The 25798-nt window shown below is 42.1% G+C and overlaps 2 protein-coding genes across 2 annotated transcripts in view; one reads left to right on the forward strand and one right to left on the reverse strand.

Moving 5' to 3' along the window:
• The window catches only part of PPP1R14C (protein phosphatase 1 regulatory inhibitor subunit 14C), a 50932-nt gene extending 45872 nt beyond the window's left edge, over positions 1-5060 (reverse strand). Inside the window, exon 1 of the mRNA XM_058020491.1 lies at positions 4734-5060. Coding sequence (XP_057876474.1) covers positions 4734-5018 — 285 coding nt within the window. The 5' untranslated portion in view covers positions 5019-5060. The remainder of the gene's footprint in view (positions 1-4733) is intronic.
• A 591-nt stretch (positions 5061-5651) lies between these two features.
• Positions 5652-25798, forward strand: part of LRP11 (LDL receptor related protein 11) — a 65029-nt gene continuing 44882 nt past the window's right edge. Inside the window, exon 1 of the mRNA XM_058019921.1 lies at positions 5652-5672. Within this exon, the coding sequence (XP_057875904.1) occupies positions 5652-5672 (21 nt within the window). The remainder of the gene's footprint in view (positions 5673-25798) is intronic.

Raw genomic sequence — 25798 nt, forward strand, 5'->3', positions numbered from 1 at the left:
GTAAGAGCTGTCCAAAATAAAGAATTCAAATAATTTTCTAAGCACCTTGGTGGATCTACGAGTTCTTTACTCCAATGCATCTGAACTGCAACATTCAATCTCCTAAAGAAAGAAATCCTTTATTATGCCTCCTACTAACTTGCATCTTTTTAAAGGAGTGACACTCTCTCTAGTTCTCAGATCCTTCTCATCCTCTTTCCACTTCTAATCCATTGAGAAAGGAATCCACATGCAATTACCATTTCTGAGATCTTAGTCCAAGTTAGAAGTCTATTCAAAGAGTGAGACTGTAGGCAAAAGTTTGCTTGTGTAGCATTTTATTCAGTGGATTTTCTTAGCAAATGCCTTTCTGAGAAATGAATAATAAATTTCAAACATTACCTCACTAGAGCCTGAGGCATAAGTAGTACCTGATCATACCATCAGGTCCACATCACCACATGGCAGCCTTAGCAGCATGCTGACCAGGCTGTTTTGGAAAAGACAGTGTGTGGAGGGAAATGTCAGCATATCCCAGCAGCTTCAGGAAGACAGACAAAGAGGGTGATCTCCGCAGTCACTGAGCAACCAGGCAAAGGGAGCTCTTGATCTGTACAGGACTGAGCTAAACTGCTCCTTTCCCTCCCATACTCCACTGCCAACATGAAATCCCTGCCCATTTCAGTGCTTCATGCCACTCTTGTCATTGCAGTATCTATACCAGAAGATGGAAGAAAATCTTACACAAAACAATTCTCAGTCTGACATGGATTTGTACTCTTAATGGAAATGCCTGAAGGGCCTTTATGGGCAGCTCTTCCAACTGCATTTTATTGTACAGTGAATTTTTACACACAATCTCAGCGTATTGCCATTCCTGGAATGGAAAAATATAAGCTTGGACACAACACTCTGATACTTCCAGACCAACATCATATGCCCTGCCCAGCACTGACTTCCATATATCACTAGACATACTCTAATAAAATAGTTGATTACTCAGCTAAGCTCAGCAATATCTCAGAAGGCAAGTCTTGTATTTAGCTTTTAGAGTGCAAAGTCTAGGGGCTCATTTGATTTGCACATGTAAATCTCTGCATTAAAAAATAGTCAGCAACAAATCCATAGCACAAGCAAATCCTTTCTTCATTATTGTGCAAAAATCTGTGTACCATTTATAGCAAATGCTATAATTCTGGATAGACAGGACCCCAGAGCACAGAAATTCACCTGCAAAACTGAATGGTTTCTGGGGACAAGTCCAGTGGTCTCTGTTTTTCATATACAAAGTCATACAAGTTTGGCAGGTGCACAAAACATAGATCATACATTTGGAAAACTGGTCTGTCACCACTTTCATGCTCAGCTACAAGTTGCAAGCCATCAGGGAATGAATAGTGATGGTGTAAGTTGCACTTATGCAGCATTATTTTGCAATTCTTAACCAATAATGGACTTAGCCCAAAACACAAAGCATCGGTGGAGAAACTATTTTTAGTACTAAGATACCTAATAAAGGTCAACACTGAAGCCAGTTCAAGTCCTGCAACTAAAGCATTGCATTTTCAATATACTAGCCTGCAACCATAACCTCAGTTTCACCACTCACAGAAACCAGAAAAAACAGGTTATAAAACTTTTTTTTTTTAATGAAGCAGTCCCAGAAGCAGACAGCCAGACCAACATCACCTGCAGCACCTGACCTGAGTATGTTAGCCTGGCAGGTTCTGGTGCCAAACAAATCCTGCTTAAGTCTCTCTGGTCCTATTAAAGTTTTCTACCTTGATAACCTTTACCATTCAGGTAAAGGGTCTTTTATCCCTAGAGTCTGCATCATGTGGAAGTAACCTTTCTAAAGCTAAACTCTGTGTCATATAACTGAGGTCTGCATTAAAAATAGTCTCCTCCTAAGTCACACTCCCAACACCATTATATTGCTTGGCATACAATTTTTAAAACTAGAAATGTACCAGTAAAGACAAGATCCACTAGAAAAAGAACACAAACAAACCTGTCTCGTTATTTCCCAACCTCATCTCCTAAACTCTGTTGCCATGCCAAGACAGGCTTAGAGCTGACTTAACTTGCAAGTACTTGAGAGACTGAGTACATGTTTAGTTTTAAATAAAGGGAATCTTTCTGTAAGTATCCACTTACTGATGAATCTTAGCATAATAGCAAACATTATTTAAATGGAAAACAGTGAGCAGGCACCACATTTATGCAGTCTAACAAAGAGACATGCAAGTCTTCTTACAGACTTTCAGTGCACCACATTGCAAGCACCCTCTACTTATTTCTGCTCTTCCCAGAAATGAAGTGCACTGCTCCTTAGAAATAGAGCTCTGAATCAGAATAACAATGAAACACTGACATTGGTTAGCTCTTCCAGGATTAAAAATTCAATGGCTATTTCTGACAATCTGGAAGATTTTAGATCATTACAGAATGTAAATGTCATTTCATTGAGAAGTTATTGTAGATCTTCCATAGAAGTTGAAGTGAGCAATTCCCAACCCCCTCCCAACCTGCCCTCAGACAGGGTTATTAACTGTCTGCATAGGTGATTAAATTTCAGCCTGAGAGCTACATCTCTAAGCCTAGAAGTAATTCAAGCAGATTCAAGCAAAGCATCTTGCATTAAATTGCTATTGTCTTTAATCACTACACTCATCATACATCTTCAACTTTATTCTGATAGTATATTAATAGCTTGACCTTTTCACTACCATCATCTGTGCTGACTCTGGATAGAGTTGATGCATAATAGCAAAGAAGAGCAGAAAATTACTTAAATATTTTGCCCTTGGCCTTCAAATCTAAAAGCATTTTGTTCTGTTATTCTAAACCACTTTTCCCCCTAAAAGTCACTTCAGAAACCAAACCCTCTAGCAAGTTATTTTTATTCAGCTATATATGGTCTCCACCTTAACACAGACCTTCTAAAGCATACATCCTTCTACTTTCGTTGGAAGCAATAACTATAACAAGGAAAAGAATGAATTATTTTTGTGCAACAAGCCTGTGATTTGAATACTGTGAAGAGCAGCAACAATTCCATTGGGCTTTGCTCCTATATACCACATCCTTTCTTATGAACAGAAGTAGTTTACCCGTATGTCAAAAGCACTCAGCCCAAACAGGCCTGGTGTTTTTGAGCAGTGAGAGTCAAACCAGAGGACGGATCCAGCAGGCCAGACACTAACTACGTTATCAGCCTGCACAGGCACAGAATCATCGGTTCACACAAACAACTGTAAACACTTCCTGCCTCAGAAAACCCTCACAGCCTACAGGCTATGTGGCCAAACAAGTCATGAGACTGGAGAGGCAAGTCACACCAAGATGAAGACTAAGAACTGCTTATTTTTATTATTTCTAACTGGAGTTTTCATTTGTTTCTTTCCTTCCAACAGCTCATGGATGTGAACAGTTAAGGAGGTTTAACTTGACACATGCACATTTTTTATGTGTCGGTCTAACAAATTTGCCAATAAATCACTTTTGAGATTAAAGGAGTTTCTTTAAACATTTGTATTATGTGTGCGCTAGATATTCCATCCAGGTTATTTATATTCTCACATCCACCAAAGACATCCAGACCTCAAGGGCTGTCAAGTTCTTGTCTTCCTAGCTCCAGCATGCTCAGGAGTGAGATGTTGGCTCCTGGACATGCTAGCTGCAAAATTTATATCTGGCTTCAACAAATCTCACTTCAGAAGTCCCTAATAAAAGTGAATTAGACGACTGATGGGAAAAGTATGTGTGAACCTCAGTTTAGCCCTAACGTTTTGGTAAGAGTAAATACCCGAAGTGGAAGGGAGATAGGATCCATTGGGGATTAGGTTTACAACATCGTTATCTCCACAAGGAAGACAACATTTGCCATTTCTTTGAACAATCTTGAAACATCCTCCTGCTCATCTGTCCTCTACAGAAGAGAATTCATTCTGGCAACACTCGCTCTTTGCCCAGAGTAAGAGAAAAACAGATTTGATACGTACAAATCACGTACATACAAGCCCCCAGCGTTTTCGATTCTCGTCCTAATGATCTCCGAATTGCTCACTGAAATTTCCTGGCCAGTATCTACCCCGCTCTTGTAGATCGGGATAACGCAAACCCACGATCCAGAGGGGACCGTACCCGCACCGGAGTCTCTCCTCCACACCAGCCGCCTCCGCACATCCCCCGCGCAGGTCCCGCTCCCTGTGCCCAGCACACCGCTCTGCCCCCGGACCCGCCGGGCTCCGCCGCTGGGCCAGCTCGCGTCTAACGGAGACCGACGCCCGCCCAGCCCGAGGAAGGCGCCTCGGAGCCCCGGTCCGCCCTGCCCGGGAAGGCTGCGGGGACAGCGGCTCCCGGCCACCACAGCCGCGGGCGAACGAACCTCCTGGCATTCCCGGACCTGCCGCAGCCGCCGGGGCCCCCACGGGGGAAAAGGACCCTTCCGTGCGGCAGCCACCGCCCGTCCCCAAAGGGCAGTCCCGTCCTATTCCCCTCGGGAGGGCACGGGGGACACCCTTTCTATAGGACATGGGCACCTTTCACCATTCCCCGAGCCGAGGCACCACTGAGGCGCGGGGCAGCGGCAGGGTGGAGGCGGTGGACCGGGAATGTCATTTGGAGGTGGCGGTGACAGCGCTCCTCTGCCCAGCGCCGAAATGCGACTCGGAGCAGAAGGAGGATGCCGGGGGCGAGGGGACTGAGGCGACAGCAACCGCGCCGGGGACCCCGCGACCCCGGCCCCGCACCTCGCAGCCGTAGAGCTGCCCCAGCTGCTCCACGATCCACTCCTCCAGCACCAGCCGCTTCCGCAGCTCCTTCCGATCGTATTTCACCGTCACTTTCCCCTGCTGGTGGCGCCGCTGCTGGACCTGCACCACTGCCGCCGCTGCCGACACCGAGTCCTCCCGGGAGGAGCTGCCGGAGGAGCCGCCGCTCCCGCCGCCGCCGCGGGGGCTCTGGAAGAAAACGCGGTTCCCGCCGCCTCCGCCCGCTGCTGCCGCCGCCTCGCTGCCCCCGGTCGCCACCGACATGCTCCGCTCCGCCGCGGCTCCCGCCGAGCCGAAAGGCGCCCGCCGCCGCTACCGCCGGGCCGCAGCAGCCGCCGCTCACGCGTGTGCTCCGCTCCCCCGCACCTGCCGCTTAAAGCCTCGCACGGCTCGGCGGCGCAGCGGCCCCGCCGCCGGGGGTGGGCCCGGACCGGCCGGGGCGGGGACAGAGGCGGGGCTGTGTGGCTCGGAGCGGCTCGGCTCGGCTCGGGTTGGCACGGCACGGGTCAGCGTGCCCGGCGTGAGCTGCCCGAGCGGAGCGTGGAGCACCCCGAGAGCGCCGCGGGGCTGCCCCGTGCCGGCGAAACGTGGGCGGCCGCTGCTCGCCGCCGGCGGAGGCGGAACGGCTGCGCCCGCGGCAGGGCGCTCCCGGGGAGCATACGCTCGCTGGGTGGTTTATACTTCTTTTTTTCTGTAAGGAAATGCAGTATTGCCCCGTCACGCACACTACGTTTATATACATTGCATACCTGCAGCACTAAAACGCTGAATGCGACCGTTCACTTCTCTTCGTGGTGTGTGCGGGCGTGGGTGCGCGTGAATGGTTTCAGGATAGTGAATCCCAAGAGCTGATGTTTCAAGCTATCAGCAATCAGTGTAACAATAAGCCACGTGGAGATGGCTTTCGAAAACGCTCAGGTTAGCATCAGTGCTTTCAGCAGCCTCTCGTCTCTCAGGAGACACTGAGTGAAATCACTGATGGCCCATCCTACACACCATAATGTGCCTATGACTGCAAGCAAGCAGCCAACATAGCACAGGCACTGGGTAGGGATGCCAAACCATCCCCATTAGCAAAGAGGTTCGCCTGTGACAAGGGGCAGAAGTTGACCTCTTGCATGTGCAGAGCTGGGACTGGAAGAGCTCGGTGTCCCAAGTTTGGGTATGGCTGAGGGAATTACCTACTGTCCACACTGCCCTGGGGGTGAATGTCTTAAGTCATCAGGGAGCAGAGGGGAAGGAGGCATGGATAGCTGGCCACATCTGCCTGGGTGTATCTGCCTCAGTCAGATCCTTGCTGCTGTTTGGCATGGCCACGTGGTAGCAGTGACATTCCAGCTTTTTCTGCTCTCAGCATGTGACACAGCACTCAGAAAGAGGCTAGCATGAGGCATTTGAGCCTCATCAGGCTATTTAGGTAAAACACACATTGTGCCACTAAAGGGATCATAATCTGATAAAATCTTATTAATGGTCTGAAATGCTATGATAGCTTTTAGATTTTCATCTAAAAAAAGCACTAGTTTTTCAAAGCAAAGCATATGGAGTTAAGCTCCTTATCGGTGTGTGGGGACCACATGATTTTCAGAGATACTGAGCAATTGCAACTAGGTACCATTGTAGGTCACACTTGAAGCTTGGGCTGCAAGCAGAGCTTGAGAAAAATCATATCCCACAAATCTGAGTTTATGCAATCTCCCCTATTCACAGGGCAGCCATTACACAAGTGAATATCAACTTCCAGATGGATAGTGCTGCCTGCCTGGCTTTTATAACTCTAGGCTTGTGTAAATGCAGTAGGAAAATACCATCATCAACAACGTGTTCTTAGAGAAACCAAAAAGAATACAAAAGAGTTTTTGAAAGAGGGGAGTGGCTGTTTTTTAAACTTTTGTGTTTGGAGTGGCCTATAATTTGGGTCTACAGCTCTGCATGTCATGTTGGAAGTCTGGTGCTGACATACTCAGCCACAAAACTTGAAACTTTCTTGTTCAGAGCAAGAACATTTTCATCTTTATAGACTGGTTGATATTTACAGTTGCTGAGAAAAAAAATTGATTAATGTGAAAGAAGATCAATATTACTTAAGAGGCTTTTAGAAGTCATATTAGGCATCATACTTGGATATATTCTATGAGATATAAAGCAGGAATACCCAAACTTTTGCCATAATAGGATGTTTTCTGGAGCCAAAAGAACACTGAGGTGTTCCACACTGGACCTAAGCTGACTAGAAAATACCGAGCTTTTTCTTCTCTGCTGTAGCAAATATCAGGTGAACAGATGGCTAAAATATTTTCTTTGAGTGTGAGAATCCAAGAGGTCTCAGCTGAAGGACTTTTCTGATACTATCACTAACAGGATATTGTAAGCACTGCAGACATTCAAAATCTGGTACCCGCTATTCAAATAACACTTCCACAACACTCTGAAAGTAGAAAAGGAAATACTGGTGATTAAAAAGCATGTCCTCAGAGGTTATAATTTCAAAGTTACAATTCTAACATAATGCATAGTGCTTGGTAAGTGTGGGTGGATGAGAAACTGGTAGAACTGCCAGCATTGTCATGAGGCAGTTTTATGTGCCATTGGTTTTTCATTCAGTTTTTAAAGAGAGCGCATTCCTCAGGAAGCCAGAGCAAAAACTGCTGCCAAGAATCTTTTCTGCAGTGATTTTGCTTCATTTGAAAGAAAGAACTAGTTGTTTAAAAGTCAAAGTTGAGCAAAAACGTTTAGGTCTGCTAATATCCTGGGAATGAGCACTGCAGTACAGTGTGGGCACAATCTCTGCTTTACTCCTGAGTGGCTGGAGGCATATGAGAGCATTTCTTGGAGACAGAAGTTTCCTCACAAATACTTCTCCATACCACAATGGAACCATTAATGGTTACACCCATAACAAATACAAGAGTAAATGAGGCAGGAGAAAGACAATCCTTCCCAAAACTTCAGTCTTAGCTTTAGACATACCTTAAGGAATGAATTCAGTGCATAAGAGATTAGGCTTCATAGATGAGGATTTTTCAGCAGCTGAATCAAAAATCACAGTGCAGCATTTAGTCTAAAGCTAATGACTGATCAATAAAGTCAAAGGGGAGATAAAATACTACACTTCTGAAATTTTGTGCTCTTTCAGTGTGGTTATGTCTAGATCTCTCTCACAAGAGCATCATATAAGGTGGCAAGATGAGTAAAGAACAGACAAAATGAAATAGGAAACACCAAAGGCAGAGGAACACTTGCATAATCTGCACTTCCATATGTTTTTTTCCCAAAGAGTGGATGTGGAGATCTCTTGTGAATGTAAGCAACATGAGGCTGCCTCCACTTCCCATGTGTATATTGTACAGTCCTAATCTGTTTTTCAGCCAAAGAAAATAATACAGAACATATGGACTAATTTTTCAGGAGGCTTAGGCAGTGACCCTTAGGGATTCAAGGCCCTGAGCGTTAATTGCCTTTTCACCTTTAGTAACCCTCTATGACAGCACATTTATTCTCTTCCTAAACAATTGACACTTCCCATCAGTGCTGGCCACAAATGTCAGCATAGACTCATTTCTGTACCTAAGAGGTTCTTCTCCAGGCAAGCTTGCTGTTTAGGAAATTAACTTTAGATTTGCTATCTCCAGTGATAGTCTGAATTCCCATTTTCCTATGTTGTCAAATACTACAATGGCCAAAACCAAGAACTCTTTTGTAATGCTGCTCTCCACACGTTTTCCTTCCCCAGAGGTTGCTCTAAGGAAGGACTCCTGCAGCTTGTGTCTTCTCCATGGTTTTCCATTGTTTGACAGCAACTTCTCTTATGTTTTTCCATTATTTTTTCTGAACAACTTTGGAAATAATAGTTGCTGGACTTTGAAATAAACCAATATGTATCTTAAAATTTCTTTTTTTTCAGCATTTGTTATTTTCCTGAGGCATTTGTCTTTCAGGGATTCATGTGAATTTAGTTCTAGTGCTTTGTACCTCACATGATGAGGTATTCATGAAGAAATTAAGAGCTGAGTGAAAGACTCATAGCTGGAGATTTTCCGCAACACAGAATTGTTTAAAACTGCAAAGTACACACCAGTTGGTGATTTTATTTTCTTATTGAAATGCACATTTGCTTTTACATATTCTCAGAATCATAGGAGTTGTTTCATGCTTGTATTCCTTGGCTTGTTAACAAAATACTCAAGAGTTGCCAGGGAATCTCCTAGGTGTGTAATGATAGACTCCATTATTTTTGCAAGGCCAGACAGTTTTTGCCTACTGGCTAACTCTGCCTTTCAAAAGCTTTGTGTGGCATCTTGGTGAGCTGTGAGACTTTGCTCCAGGCTCACCAGTGAGATTCACTGTTGCAGGGCTTCTCTTTTGCATGATTATTGGAAACTTCCATCAACCAGATAGTCTGTCTTGTGCCTGGTGATGGCATCTGAGGAACCTGTAGACACTATCCTGAGTTAATTGATGTGTAAGAAAAGTGTATTGAATTAATTGATGTGTAGGAAAAGTGTATTTTTGTGTAAGAAAAGTGTTTCATCTGTGAGGAGCCTTGACATCCCATTCAGCTGGGGGGAGGTCTCATCTCTCTGGTGTGGGCGCTGGGGTCATGGTTGAGCATTGCCTTGTCTGGATCAGTGTTGCCATCCTGCTCATCAGTAAGCTTCATCATCACTTCAGGGGGATCCTACATACTTCATAAGCCACTGCAGAACTAAGTTTTGCTTTCATCACAGCAGTACCCCATGTGTGTCAGACCATGTGTAAGTGTCATTTTTGAGTCTCCGATTTGAATTTAGCTTGGGGCTATGAGCTGCTAATGGGCTCTGTGTCTCTAAGTGATTTCCTACTTTGCATGTCCTAATTAATGCCCCTCCCTCTGACTGATAACTTTCTTGTCTTTCCAGATATATTATGATTTTGTTTTCATTTATAATTGCTTTTCATCTGTTTGTAATATTGATGTTCCATGCTCCAAAGACTCTGTGTTTGTGTCAATCTATCACTCTCAGTACTGCTGACTTTTTGTTCTTGCTCATCATCCTTTTGATGCTCCAAACCCCTACTTTTTTGGTTTGTTTTGCCTTTATTAAAAAGCTCATCACACTCTGGCTCATACAAATGTTTGTTACCAAGGGCTGCTTTGTCCTTTGTTCTTCCTTGTGAAGAGAATAGTGGCTCATTGCTCAACCTGCTGCTGTTTTACCTATGGTAAAAACAGTAACTCTATAATATGAGTCAGATAAAATAATGGCACAAAGCAAATATTTTTTATATTGAAGTGTTTGCTCTGGTCCCTTTTGCTTATAATATTATCTGTTTATAGCTTGAATAAAACTTTGGAAGTTTTGGATTTCAGGAGGAGAGTGTTTGATATGCTTAAGTTACACTGGTGAAAATACCTTGTACTCAGGTACAAGGTAAGTACAACATGAGAGAGAAAAAACAGAGGGAAAAATAAATTTCCACACATTCACTCATTATACAAAATGTGCATAATGACAATTTCTTCCTGTCTCAGAGCGGACATCCAAGCATGGAATGTGACTGTAGCCTAACTTCCACCCTACACCAGTAGTGGCTAGACACCACAATGCCCTGAATCTGCCAGCAGTGGCCATATCTCTGTGGTGGAATTCCTCCAGACTCTCACCTTACTCAGGTAGTGCAGGACCACAGGATACACCTCTGTAGCTGCTCCCAGACAAGAAGACTTATTAGGACCCCTCTATACCAGCTGTCCATAGGAGCAGTCTCTCCTTCCCCCAGTTCTGCTGATGGCTGCCCAGCCAGTGTCCTCAGAAGGCAGAAAGCTGCCCTTCAGGCACCTTATGATTGCCTGTCTAGGCAGTTTACATGGGATTGGGGATGTTCAGCTCTGGCTCTCCCAGCTGCTCTTGCAGCAGCAGTGGTGGGAAAGGACACAGGGTCCTTTGGAGCAGGAGGTCTCTGTGGAAGAGCTCCAGTGTGCAAAGGCAGCATCCTGGGCTCCCACTGCTGTGTCTCAGAAAGCAGTCAGAAATTTAGAGAGCTCTCAAGTGTCAGGTACAACACCTCCAAGCATCTCTGCTTGGTGCCTGCTGTTCAGACATGTTAGGATGCACAGACTGTGCTGTTATGGCACTTTGTGTGGAGGATAGGTAGCAACTAAACAAGTGGGTAACCTCTGTTTACTTGCACTTGCCCTCAATAACATCAGCAATTCCTGGTACAAATAGCCTATGATTGTTCACCTGAGCACTACCATCCGTGCTGTCACTTTTATTTAGAAAGATGTGACAGCCATCCTTTTTTCTGGAAGGGATTAGTGGGGAGGTAGGGAATCAATAAAGGCAAAGATTTGAAAAAAAAAAGCCAACAGCAAAACAAACCAGGAAGCAGGGCTGGACAATTAACATCCCACAGCCTCTAGTAATATTGATTGTTGTTTTGCCCTTGAATCCCACTCTGCTTACATAGAAGTATTAACCCTTTGGTAAAATGCAAGGGGAGAAAATGAGTGAAAGTATTTGTACCAGTTCATAAAAAGAGATAAACAAAAATATTAAAAGATAGTATGGGTTAGAGAGTATGACATTAATATCTAGATTGATAATTGTCAGAATCAGTCATCTCCCAGAATGGTACCTGTCACCTCTGCTACACAATCCAATTCACTTGCACTCAAGAAATAATGAAGAATGATAATATGTTATTCTGCATAACTTAGCCAGCCTGTAAAGGAGGAACATAATGTGGTTTACCCATTTTGCTTGGCAATTAGTTGTGAGTGATGGAATTTAGGAATGAAGCTGGGAAGAAAAAAAAAGAAAGCTAGACTGACAGTAATGACTTAGAAATTTTGATACCAATAGTCCTGCCTTCCTTCAGGTCCTCTCACCCCTACTTCTTGATGCATTCTGCAAAAGAATGTATGCATAGTGACCCCAGGATTGTCTGAAAACCGGCAGCTAAAACCTGGCTGTTCTTGGTTCTTTACAACCAAGATAAACATGATAAACTTCCCAAATCCTTTCCCAACTCTTTTGGGAAAGCAGGAGCCCTGCTGGGCTGTTTAGCATAGAAAGAGCCTGTGCTCTCTCTGCTATAACAAGAGATGCCAAGAGCACGTTAAAAACATGAGGTAATGGATGCCATCCCAGTGCACACTCTTCCAAGCTAAATGCCATTTTGAAGGAGGAGGCATAAATAATCAAGAAGGCTTGCTGGGGAAAGCTATCAGCTAGGAATAGAAATTAGAGACTAGAGAATACAAAACAAAGAGCAGAAGTAGAGCAATACTACTTAGGTGCCTTTCTGAAAGATTTTTAGAAGAGCGCTGAACACACTTTTCAAGTTGTTGAATATTCCAAGATGCCAGTATCTAGTAAATGAAAAACATGGACGGTGCAGGATTGAAGACAGGAGATCAGCAATATGTAGAACTGCAACAAAACCAGTTCATCAGTTTTATATGTATATCACAGGATGCAATTCAATAAAATAAATGCAAACACTCCATATTCATCTGGAATATCAGCTACACAAACACACAATTGGAAAATGTGAATTTGACAGCAGTTCTACCAACAAGAACCAAAAAGGGATCTGAATTGCAGGCTGAACATGAGTCAAAAACATGTTCAGCCGGCAACATGCTGTGCTGAAAAAAGCTACATTGCAGTAGAGTGTATAAAGTATGTCATGCATATGAGACATGAGACATTTACTGTGCAAGATTCTGTGGGTAAGGGCTCTTAATTCTCACTTGTTAAGACTGTGAGATTCCAGAAGAGATTGGACCTATTTGGTAGAAATTGAAGAGAAGCAACTGGAATGACTGGACATCTAAAAGACATACCCCTTTTGTAATATCCTACAGGGAAAGACTAAAGGAAACAGAAATATTTTGTTTATAAAATGCAGATGTGTTGATAAAGCTGAGGGAAATAATGTGCTCTGGATCTCATGTGGTGAGTGCAGGGAATAAAGAGCCTAAACTGAAGCGAAAGAGATTTTGATTAAATGTGCTCAAAAAATTTCAAACAGTAAGGATAGAGAAATTACAAAATATGCTGCCTAAGGAGACTGTGCAATGCATATCTTCAGAGGTTTTTCAGAAAGAAAAAGGCATATATTTATTGTCAACTTATTTCTCTGCGGAAAGAGTTTATTCAGCCTGAAGGTAACGGGATGAACCAGGAGTTTCTCAGGCTACAGCTCTCCCCCTAAGCTCTCAAGGGTCAGGAGAAGGCTCCAGCACTGGTACCCAGCTACTCACGAAGCCACCAGGGCTGTCCCCATTAGAGCTCAGCCCTGCCCTGGTCACTGACCTGAGGAAATAATCTCCAAGGACTGTCCCCAACATCCTCTATGGACAAGGCTTTCATACATGGGAGGAAAGTATTCCTCTGCACCATGGTATTTACCCTTAGGGAGAAAGAAGAGGTCATGACCCCATTTCTTGTAAAGACAAGCCTAAAAGTGCCCTCCAGTCCTAATTTCTCTGGGTATTTCTGTACCAAGCTATTTTTAACAAGGAGAATCCAAAAGCTCTCTCTAAATATGTGTAATCAAAGTGAATAAGTTTTTGTGTGTACAGCAACAGGCTCTGGGGCATTCATGCAATTTTGCTTCACTTAGTAGCTCTGTATAAATAACGTAGGAAAAGAAATATTCTATGTGCATGCATGAGATGTTAATAAATACAAAATAGTTATAATAATTCATTCCATTATTACCAAGATGCAAGTCCCATTAGCCCAAATACTTTCACAAATCTGTAGCAAGAGACACTCCCTGTCCCAAACACTGCACAGGTTAAAAAATCATGGTCATGTAAGAACATTTTCTTAAGTGAAAAAAATGAGATTGTCTGAAGTAATTTTTAGTATACGGCACAATTTAGTATTCCCTCCATACCCCCCCCCCCCCCCCCCCACTTAGGCTTAAGTCATTTTCCAGGAAGTTCAGCTACTAAGCTTCATACAATGACATGAGTGCTCCAAAACTTCCTTTTCTTATACAAATATACATGTTGGTTAATCTCTTAAATGTCTGTCCAGATTGTCTCCATTTAACAAACTCCAAAGAACTGGATAGGTCAGAGATGATTTTGGGGCTTTTACCTATTTTTTCCTATATTTAACTTCCAAATTGTAATGGGAGGAGAGTGAAATGCTGTCAGGTTCTGTAAAAACTAGTTACTCTCTTTTAACTGTAGTCAACTTTAAAGCTATTTTATCATTCTGGCTTTGCATGTTTCTAAGCACCACTGAGAGTCTGGGTATCAGCACTTCATAAAACTGCTTCCTAAACTGAAATTCAGAGAAGTGTTGCAAAATGAGCCCATATATTTCTCACAGTGAAAATACCATCTGAAAAAAGTCAGGGTTATTTTCTTCTCCTTTTAAACCCCCATAAGAAAAACACCACAGGCATTAGCTAGTTAGTAACCTCTTAGTGCACTGACCTGTTTGATGTTCACAGGAGGGTTAGTCAATATGTTAGCCTTAGATAGGGTACCATTAGTAATTTATGCATGAATTTTATTACATAGTTCAGTCTTTGTCTACCCTACAGCCTGCAAATGCCCCTCCATCACACACTGCTACATAAAATGTGAGTTATGAGAAAAAAGTTTTTAATTCTACTTACATTTTGGTCCTATGCAAAAGGCATGGTATTGAGGTATGTTTGTAATATTTTGCACTTAAAACTGGTATTTATGTTTCTACTTTTAAATATGGCATCCCAGCTAATGTTAAATTAATCATTAATCATTTAGGGCATTTCTAATGATTATTATTCCTACGCCACTCTCTATTGATTCTGAAAAACTCACTAGATTGACCTCCAAAAAAACCCTTGGCATTTGAAGAAATGACATGTAGATGTGTGCTAGCTTCTGTGGCTGAGTATGTTAGTAATTCATCTCTACAGAACAGACAATTAAATGTCCCTGGTATGCTGTAAATGGGAAAAGATTGCAATCTGCCATGGATCATCCTGAGAATGGAAGCTTAATGAATCAAAGAAAAAGCAGTCAGAAATTGAATTTGATAGGATACACCTGCTAAGTTATGTGCTTTCTGATGATGAGGCTGTATCTAAAGCAGCTGTTCTAGAAAATGGAAGGTGAGTCTGAAAAAACTAGAGAGGCAGAGCATACGAAGAAGATTGAACCAAGGTTTGTGGCTGTGTGAAATGGTCCTTCAGCTCAGATGCCCTGTTGTTGAATTATCTACCTGTGACTACTTTTTGATATATAAGTGCTCTTCACCCTGATATTTTTTCTAGCAACACTACATTTATTTTCATCCATCTAAATTTTTCCTGCTAGGATACATAGTCCAGTTCTGTAGCACTAGGAAATGAGACAGTTATAGGGTGACTGAAGCAGTTCTATAGTCAACTTCTCCATCTTTCTATGCGAGCCTTTGGACTATGGAGTTGCTCTTTAGGCAGTGGAAAGCAAATACTTTTCCTGAGCAGTTAGTAAGCCTGTCACACCCTAACAACCTTCTGCCACCAATTATCATGAAAAATACTATTGAACAGCCTTTCTATGAGTTTTTAAGGGAAGTGTTGCACTCTTTCATGGATGGAGCCAGTATCTCCTGCTAGGCTTTCTCAGTTCTCTTCCCTCAGATTTGGGGCCATAGGATTTTGGCCTACTGTCTCTTAGGGAAAAAGAAAAAAAAATTAAAAATCAAACTTAAAAAAAATGCTTCAATGAAAAGACACATGCTTGGCTTCATCTCTAGTCTGATATACCTGATAGCAGATGCTGCACATCCCTGCATCCTTCAAAAGAAGGTGGCACAGTGCTTATGTAAGTTATATTTTTAGGAATCTCTTTCTAAAAAAGGTGAAAATTAAAAAACAGGTGTTCCTTGTTTGCTGAAGGGAAACGTAGGAATTACTTCTGAATTTACTCTGAATTGATAGTCCTCTCTATTGTACCACGCCTGAATAGGTATATTATACTGTATAATATTGTTATTTTTATAAGAGATAGGGTATTAATGGCAGTAATTTTGGTTTTTTCCATTAAGCAATTCAGAAATTACCATGGGTTTGTTTAATTTTTTCACTCAGCTGATCTCACTCTTTCCTGTATTAGCTATGGGATTTGTTAGTCCTGAATCCTCTCGGTTCATAGATTAACATGACAGGACACATTTCTTTTTATGTCAAAACATTTACAGTGTACTTTTAAAAACTAATAGAAGGTTTAAAATAAGCCTGTCTCGTAGCCTGTTTAGGTTGCTTATTTCTAATTTTCTTATGAGTACTGTCAATAAATGTAGTTCTTCTTAGCAGAGCCCTCTACATTTTTGATAAAGTCAGATGAAGTGTTTTCTCCCTTACTGCTCCCATTAGCCACAACAAATCTTTGTCTTGCTGCCTGTGCATGTTCTGACTGTCATTTCAACACTGACTCATCTCTGAGAAAAGATTAAGACTTTGACTCGACAGGTTATAATCCTCTGCCTGTGCCAGGAATGCAGTGCTCTGCTATCTTACAACTGCCAGCCCGTGCCTAAGGAGGCACGATGGCCCTGTCTGATGTAATTCAGCTTGTCCTGATTAGATAGGGGGGGGAAATACACACATATCTAATTGAAGCATGGGAATTATTTTACTGGATTGCTAATGCACTTGGAAAATCTATGGTAACATTTATTAAATAAGCGTTCGTGCTCATGTGTAACCTGGCTCAGCTCATTACTCAGGATGAAGGTTGGAAACCGCATCCCGTGAAGTAGCTGGAGTTTTTCCCCATTGCGGAACAGGCAGACAGTTCTTTCCAAATCATCCTTATGGTTCACAATGATCTTCTTTCTCTCTCTACTGCTTTATTTTACTGCACAAATGCTAAGAATGGCACTTGTTCCAGAGAGCATTACGAGAGCTTAATATATATTTCAGTATATTGCACACACTGAAGGACACTTACTTTAATAAAATGTAGCAATGCAGTTACATGCAACACAGCCCATGAATTTTCTTATGTGCTCAGTTTCCTACCATCTGCTTTGCACACAGTACTCAGGCTTGTGGAGCAGCTTCCTGGATTTTGGCATTTTTATTGCAGATGCCATGCTTCTTCCCTGTTACCATGCCAAGCTTTTCTTTAATCTGAAAAGCAACATACACAGGTTATACACTAGCTGACAAAGATGGAACAGTGTAATTGAAGAATAATTATTTCCATGGGAAAGAGCCTGAAATGCCTGGTAGGACTACATCATATCAAGTTGGCAGATACTCATTATCAATTTATATTTAATTGTCATTAATTGCCATACTGAGGTAATGTAGCCATTCAATTTAGAAAAATGACAGAAAAGTCCTGAGGATCCTTATAAAAGCATAGTTTTCATTAATACATGTTGGGCTTTGGAACTGTGTTTTGCTTCCCAGAGGGCATAGCAGGGAGAAAGACAAAAGTAGGTTTATGGCACTCACGTAAGAGAAGGACCCTGCCTGGTGTCAGGGAAAGGCTGCATCATCACCTCTTTGACCTGGAGGTTGCCTCAAGCAGTGTGGGGAAACAGGGCAAAAAGGTTGAGCTAAAAACAAGTGAAAGCAAATAAAACAATCCAGAAGTATAAATATGCCCTGAATTTCATTAATTAATCCAAAAGCAGTTCTGTTTATAGCTAATTCCTGACTTGTTTTTGGCAACATCCAACAGGTCCTTCTTCTCTCCCAGGACAGATGGAGGAAGGTTCACAGCAAAGCTGTGCTGGTGCAGGTTTAGGACATGCCATGTCAGTCCCCTCTGTAGAGCCAAGTAGCAACTTTGGATGTGCAAACCACTGCTACTTCTCTGTGATGCCAGACTCATGCCCACTGCACTCTGGCATGCCTGGAGAATGCAGAGACTCAGGCAGGTCACAGCATGGCTGATAGAGGTCTTCCCATGGCCCATTCTTCAGCTATCCATTCTAACCCTGCTCCTTCTTTTCTGTGTCCGGTGGGAGGCCTCAGGATGAAAGGCAGCCCCACCAAAGTCAAGAGCAAAACTCCACCTATGCAGAAGAAATTCAGCTGCTGCCTGGAACTACAAAGTGGCTCTCCTCATTCAGCCTTAGTGTCCGTGGGAAAAACACTGAGCAAATGTGTAATTTTTGAGATGTGTGAACCCAAACACAACGTCAAGGTGTTCTGACACCATTTCAAAAGCCAAATGCATTCAGATATAGCAATTTGTGTCTCAGCCAAAGATAGCATTAAAGCCAGCAATATGTACTTCAATAGTTGCAGTTTTCCCTGTGCTTCACTGGGGACACCTTGCATGTTCGAGGCCTGGCCAGGAGCAAGCAGTGTGTAAAGTCAAGGCAGCCACCTAGACCGAGCACCAGTAACATCCTTGAAATCACCATTCTTTCCTGAACACTGAAGGCTTACTGAAATCTATAGCTGAAAGTCCAGCTCAAAGACAGCTTTAGGGAAACTTCTTGACTACTCTATTGAGGCAGTACTTTCTCTCAGCAAATTAGTCACTCATGCCTTTCCTTGACACAATCTCTGATGACCACGGGAAGCAGATGCTTTGATTTCCATAATACTTTTTCCCTTCTCAGGTGCACTTCATTTGCTCTTATTAATAATGGCACAGGTTTGATTTGGTGCAAATTTGGCTTCTATAGCCAGCTAGGTAGAAGAAGCATCAGATCTTGATGGTTGTTGTGAGATTTTTTTCCCATTATTTTAGCTGGGAACCATTTCACAAGTGTAGGGCTCTTCTTACACTTACTGGGCACCAGAAATCAATCAGAGTACAGGAAACAAAAATCTTGAAGGTTCATCAATATTTCAGGCCCCATCAACAACACATTCAATTTTATTTGGAAATAGATTGGAAATTTTGCTCACTTTGCACCTTTGAAACAGAGCAAGTCCCGTTCAGTGGAACTGAAACCTCAAGCAGGTGACAGTGCCAGATGCTCCACCTGCCCCTTGCTGCCACCCAGTCCAGCAGACCCACGTGGAATGCCATCCATGTGACCACAGAGCACTGCAGAGCAACAGAGATTTCACATGATTTATTTGTTTCTCCCACACTTAATGTTGCAAAGGGCCCTGACATGGAGGGAGTAGACAATTTTTAGCCTCTCTCTGAGACTTTGGACCAAAACTCTTGCCCTTCTGCCACCACCCCGCTTACAGATGGCACTGACCATTGGGGGAGCAAAAACTGAGTCTTTACTTGGAGTCCCTCCTTTCCTCAGGGCTGGCTTTTAGGCTGATGGTCTATTTTTTGCCTCAAGGACAACAAAATGCTATCCAGAAAAATTAACCCAATTTTCAGAAAACACAAAGGCAGTAGTAAGTCAGGCATAACAGACCTGTAGACATTTGGAGAGATATAAACATTTATCTCTCAGCTTAAATGTTACAGCTTTCAGTTCTTCCTTTATTCTTTTTTGTTAATTTATTTTCAAGATTATAGCAGTTTTATCTTTGTTTGATAAATAGTGGGAATTTCTGTGGCTTGGACTACAGCAACATTTTGAGGGCCTCTAACAGGACCTGACCCCAACAGGATCATAGTTTGTCCTCATATTCTCTTTTCTGCAGAAGTTCAATTTTCTGAAACTTAGCTCCTGTCTTCTCTGTTTTCTGTGTGACTGTTTCCTTTAAGACTCAACAGTTTTCTGCCCGTTGAAAGTGTACCAGATTGACTAATGGAACAAGTGTCACAGTTCTGGAAAAGTATTTCCAAAGCGTGTATATTCTTGTTTGACTCACGTTGTTTCTCTCAGTGGGAGAGTTACTGTGCTTAGGAGAACATGTTAAGTACCAGTTAGTCAGGTAGCCTGGTGATTACATGTAGCTTTCTAAAGAAACATCATGCCTTTTTGTGCCGTTTTAACTTGCTTTTATGTACTTTTTTGGCAGCTTGCTCCTTCTACTTTTTTTAATTCCCCAAACCACACCATTGTTTTCAAGAGTCTTAAAAAATTAGATATGAGTGATTTGATTTTATTCTTCCTGCTCAATAATTATGCACTTCTCTCTCTCTTTTTGCTTTCCTCATATTTCAATGTGACTAATGTACAGCAACACAAAAATAAATCTTGCAATTACTGAAAACGCAGTTCAGGAGTACAGTTTCCAGAGATCAAAAAAAGAACAACCCACAAAGAAATGGAGGTTTGATTTTTACTTCTAGGCAGGCAAGGCAACATGTGGAATCAAACATATAGTTAGGGTCTAGCTGAACTGGTAAGCCACAGCCTTCAAGAAGAAACTGCACTGCGTGGACATGTTCTGCCCAGTGCAATCCCAGACAGGAATTCCTCCCACTGTGACTGCAGGGAAACCCAGGATTACGCTGTGCTATTGAAGGCAGGACATAACTTTTTTTGGAGTTTTTCCCACAGTTGCCATGTTCCATGGGTGGGCAGGGATGCACGCTGCTCCCTCACCTTCTCCATGGCCGCTGTGATTTTCTCTGCCTGCGGCTGCCCTGGAAAGCTGAGGATGTTAGACAAGACTCCTCTCTTTGCTCTGTTTTGCCCTCCTTGGGATAAACAAGGATCCTCTACTGTGGGCAGGCTGCCCAGAAAGGCCGGCAGGCTTGGAAAAGGAGACTGAGGTTTTTTTCTTTAACACTTCCTATGGAAAAGAAAAGACGTTTTCTTTACTTTGGAGCAAAAAATGGGCATGTGATAAATCAACATGAGAGAATGAGTATGGCAGTTTTACTGCAAGAAAAACTCAGTGGGGAAAAGCACTAAACTCTGCCTCTTTCTCTTGTCTCCAAACACCCTTACAGGTTAAACTCATTTATTCTGTATTAAATTTGCAGAATATTATCTACACAGTCATTCTTGGTTTTTTAATCTCTGGAGACTTAATTCATGAGAGGTACCCCAAGGTGTAAAATACACAATTTTTAACAAAACAAAAACAAAAAACCCAAACAAACAAACACAAAAACCAAACAAACAAGAGCAAAAAAATTCCAAACAAACAAAAACCCCAAAACCAAACCAAAATCCACCAAACCAAAAAAAACCTAAATCTCGTGTTGGACTGGATGTTGCTCATTTTAAACTCTTCCATCCCTCTTGTTTTCTATAACAGCTGCATACCCGAAAGCACTTCCCTCCTTTAAGTAATGAAACAATGAGATGTTGGTGACATACAGCTCTTATGTAAGTCAGGGTGAGGGAAAACCTAGAATTAGACACAGGACAAGAGTAGAAAGAAGTTGTAGGAGATGCTCCTTGAGTGACAGAGAAAAGTGTGGGGGTGTGGAGAAAGCCTAAACTTCTCCATTTGCAATAGCACTGGGGAGAATGCCAGTGGCCAAAGGCAATTACAAGAGAGAACAAAGGGCAGGACTCACCAGGGACCCCCGAGTGGATTTTATCTGACACAAATTGCATGACATGTGCAGGTGGTTGCAGACTCCTGAGGGTTAACTCCACACCCTGAAATTCCCTTTTAATAACAGTGAGTATCACATGCAGATAATATCGCCTGTGCTCCATCATTCTTTCCATCCCCCCTGGGAAGAGAGTATGAAATCCGTCCGGGCTGGCATCCATGCAGCCAAAGGCTCATTCTCCCTTCCACATCCCCAGGCTCATTGTGCACACACCTCCCTAATGCGCTACAATGGGCTTAATTTGATCTTGACAAAATAAAATTAAGTAAGCGCAAAACCACTAAAGTTATTATAGAGAGTGACTTTCTAAATCACGTTTAACTTCATGCCATGCCAGGAGATAATCCCCAGCTAAATCCAGCCTCAACTGAAAAGAAATATGCAACTAATTCAGCTCACTATGCTTTAGATCTCAACTGCAGAGTAACTAAAGCTACTAACCACTCTTTTTTAAGACTTTGTCTTTTCCCAGGCTATTTTAACATGCCATTATCTCAATGATCACACTTAAAATCAATTTCAACTTCCAGGCACAGATTATGTTAAATTTAAAAAATATATCTCATTCAGAAGTTTCTGTTCTACCAAAGGGTTTAGATGACCTGCCTGTTCCACCACTTTACCAGTTTGTTCAAGCTGAGCATACAGAGGTGGAAAGATTTTTCTTTGTTGCAGGACAACAAGATGTAAGGGTATTCAACTGACAGAAGCTGTGATTAAACTGTGATGAAATAAATTCACATTTAGAAGTGTAAAATCATTATAAACCTTGAATTAATTGAATTTCTGATCATTTTCATCAGCTGAGACTGACTAGAGCTGAACTTTTGTGAGTAATCTTCGGCTCTCTATTACAAGCATAATTACTAATTTGCTTTTCCAAGCATCTTGCAGTGTTTCTATTCATTCATTTATGTGGAGTTCCTCATCAGTGTTTCTTGTAGCTTGAACATGAAGCAGGGATCCTGCACCAATTCCTGCTGAATCAGGGCTCAGTGCATTTACTACCAATCACTTTTCTCACAAGGGTGCTTAAAATAGCATCTTCAGCCCATCGTAGCTCACTGGGAAATCTGTCAGCAAATTTCACATTTCTATTATTACAAGACCAATTTTAGAACTAGAAAAAAAAATCATAGCAATGATAAAGCTCCAGGTGGAGACAGGTCAGTACTGCAAATACTTCCATAATGAAGTGCTGAAATATCAGAGCGAATTCATTTTTAGCATGTTCATATTATCTTGAATTGGTTTTCCACAAACATTTGGTTGATTAAAATGTTGATTGACAGCAGTATTTACACTTCATTTCTTACAAAGCTGCATATGCAAGTATTCATGCCTAATGAGTCTGCATTAGCATGAACAATTACTCTTGCTAGGAATGCTCACGCATTTCTGAGTTTAGGAGAGCAGGTAAATCCCTCCATATTGTGGGCAGTATTGAAATGTGTGCTTCCATCTCAAAGCCTTCCTCTAGGCTCAGTTTATGTTCATCTATTGACATGAGGGACCCCAGAACTGAAACTGTAATGAGATTGGTGGAGGTGGAGACTGGGTGCCATATGACTTATTGACTAGTAAGCTTAAATAACTGACACCATGCTATTGCCCAGAAACTTCATAAAAACATAAAAACAAGTGGTTAAAAAATTTCTAATAATACATCTTGAGAGAAATCACAAGTGCTTGTACATGTGCTATAATTAGGGAGCATCCATTATTTAGTCACTTCTGTCAAATATTACTTCAAAATCAATCCAGTCTAGCTCTGGGATTTTTTCTTTTTAGACCAGACTGCAGGTACCCTGGATAATATCAGAAGATAAAGGACTTCTGACATGCTCCTAAAAGAGAAAAGTGCAAAAAATTCCTCAACACCTATGAGACTAGACATCTATTAGTAAAGAATTAGGTAACTCTAGTGTCTGGAGTAGTCACTGTGTTGAAGGGAAAGTCTGATTTAAATCATAGAATTGTTAGGATTGGAAGGGACCTAGTTCCAACCACCTTGCCATGGATAGGGGTGCCACCCACTAGACCAGGTTTCTCAAGGCTCCATCCAGCCTGGCCTTGAACCTTTCCAGAATGGGGCATCCACAACTACTCTTGGCAACCTCATGGACAGTGCCTCACTCTTCTTTGAGTAAAGAATTTCTTCCTGACATATTTTCTAAATATCTCCTCTTCTAGTTTAAAAACCTTCCCCCTTGCCCTGTCACTGTCGGCCCCGCAAGATGTCACTCTCCCTCCTTTTTTATAAGCCCCCTATAAGTATGGGAAGGCTGCAATGAGGTTGTCCCAGAGCTTTCCCTTCTCCAGGCTGAACAATGTGCACACATACCTCCTGAAATAGTTTTCTGGGCTCTGTAGCCCTGTTCCAACCACATCCTGAAGGCTGCCTTAGAGTCCCTCCCAGGACAGCACAACACTGAGGTGGTCAGAGTGGTGCTGCTGAACTGACTCACTCTTGAGAGGGCAGCCAGCGACCAGACACTGTCTGAAGAAGTTTTAAGTGATGTGGAGAACTGGCTGACTTCAGTTGGAAACCAAAGTAAAAATAAAATGAGACTACAGTAACTTGCTGTGCCTCTGAAATTTGAAGGCTTAACCATGCATTGCAGATATGTCATTATGAAATATGACTTCATAGTTCTTCATGGATGTGTCCATCAGGGACCAAACACCACTCTGTATAGGTTGTTTCACATTTGGTTGACTTTGAGCAAACCTTTAAAATCTATAACTGTTACAACAGTGAGTGTAAGAAACACAGATCATGAAGAATGTATTTAAGTCCTTACTATGCTCCTGGGTTTTTCTGACTTTCAAGAAAAAAGACAATAAAAAGCAGGGTTTTTTTTTTTTAAGGGCAGATTTTTGGTGTAATTTTGTGTTCCAATCCTAGGGATAGGCATCAGAACACAGATTTTTACATCATAATTTTGGGGTCCTAATAATAAACATGCATAAATTATTTTTAAAATGCAACAGTAATTAGGAACCTGAAAAATGCATGCTGCTATAAAGCAATTCTTGTAGGCCATGAAAAACTTCCCTTACCCATATACTTGTTCAAAGAAAATTAAATTCATAGTCTCTAGGTATTGTTTTGAAAATTTGATCTGAAAAAAGATCTGAAGATAGGAAGGATTCAGAAAGACAAATTAATAAAAAACCCCAATCTAACAATTCTGCCTGGACTCTAAACATTCTGCTAATAAGCAAAGGAATTGCTAACTGCTGGCTGGGTGCTGCTGACTTGTGCTGTTCCTGCTTCATCTGCCACCATATTATTATTATTTTGCCTCAAGCATTGCTGTGGAGCTCACTTTAGCTAATGATCATGCAACTAACAGTCTGTCAGCCTTAATATCTATGGGAAACAAAATGGAATTTGTCCCTACACTATTAGCCATGCTTTCTAAACACACTTCCTTTGGCCATATGTATTGAACATTACATTTAATGCCTACGCTACTATATGCCTGTTGGATATGTGAAATAAAGAAAAAGTTTATAGGGCAGTATGTAGAAGTCTACATAAACTTCTTTGGCACACCCTTGAAATACAAAACCAGATCAACTGAGATCATTGCTCAGTTTTTGGAGTAAATGCAAGAGCTGAGAAGCAGCAGGTCAGTAGACTGGCAGCCAATAATACTGCCAATTTATTGAAAGAGACAGTTTTTGCCTGAGGTCATCTAATTACATGTATTGTAACCACAATGAGGTTTAACACAAGGGCAATTAAAGCTTCCATTTCGAGGAGGTAAAGAAGCTAAATCCAGGGTGAATCAAAGGGGAGGAGAGGCAGCTGGGGTAAAATCAGCAAGGGTTCCTGATCTGTGAGTCTCTTAAATGTGGTAGGGATTAATATAGCTAGTGATTGTCCCCCTAACCACCACTGCCCCCAAAGTGATGGGTACTGAGCTGTGCCAAGAGAAAAGCTGGATGCCTTTGGCTCCCAGAGTGAGCTGGAAAGGCTCAGAAGCCCTTGCTCTGCCCTGCTGCATTTGCTCCAGCACTGCTGAGATGACCTCTTTCTTATGGCAGTGAAGTAATGTGTGAGCTGTCAGGAAAGTGTGAGAGAAGGGAACTGGGGAAAGCAAGCAGTGGCTTCCTTTCAGGCAAGCTATTGTTGAGTCAGAGTCTGTCCCTCTAGACTATGTTTCCCTGTTCCACAAATAGCTTTGCATAAAAAAACCAAAAAACCCCCCCCCAAAAAAAAACCCCCAAAAAAAACCAAACAACAAAAAAAACCACCACCAAACGACAAGGAAAAAAAAAAACACCTCCCCCCCCCGCCCAAAAACCACCTCCTCCCCCCCCCAAAAAAATAAACAAACCAGGAAAAGTGACTGTATCTTGTTTTCACCACTGTTTTCCCATTTATGAACACAATTATCACTTTCTCTCTCTCCTGTCACTCGTTCAAATGATCAGATTTCACCTCATTAGCTAAGAAAATGAGAAGTACTTGAGATTTACTGATTCTTTTCAAGCACTCAGTGGCAGAGAAGGAATCTTCCCTCTTGATTTGGACTCAGAAAAGCTTGAGTTTACAACCTCCTAACGTACACCAAAATGAAGTGCTAGGAAGCTTTTGAACTTTTAGGGATGTCCACTTACTCTAATACATGAAGGAGTAAATACTCACTGC

The sequence above is a fragment of the Melospiza georgiana genome, chromosome 3, assembly GCF_028018845.1.
Source record: "Melospiza georgiana isolate bMelGeo1 chromosome 3, bMelGeo1.pri, whole genome shotgun sequence".
NCBI lineage: Eukaryota > Metazoa > Chordata > Aves > Passeriformes > Passerellidae > Melospiza > Melospiza georgiana.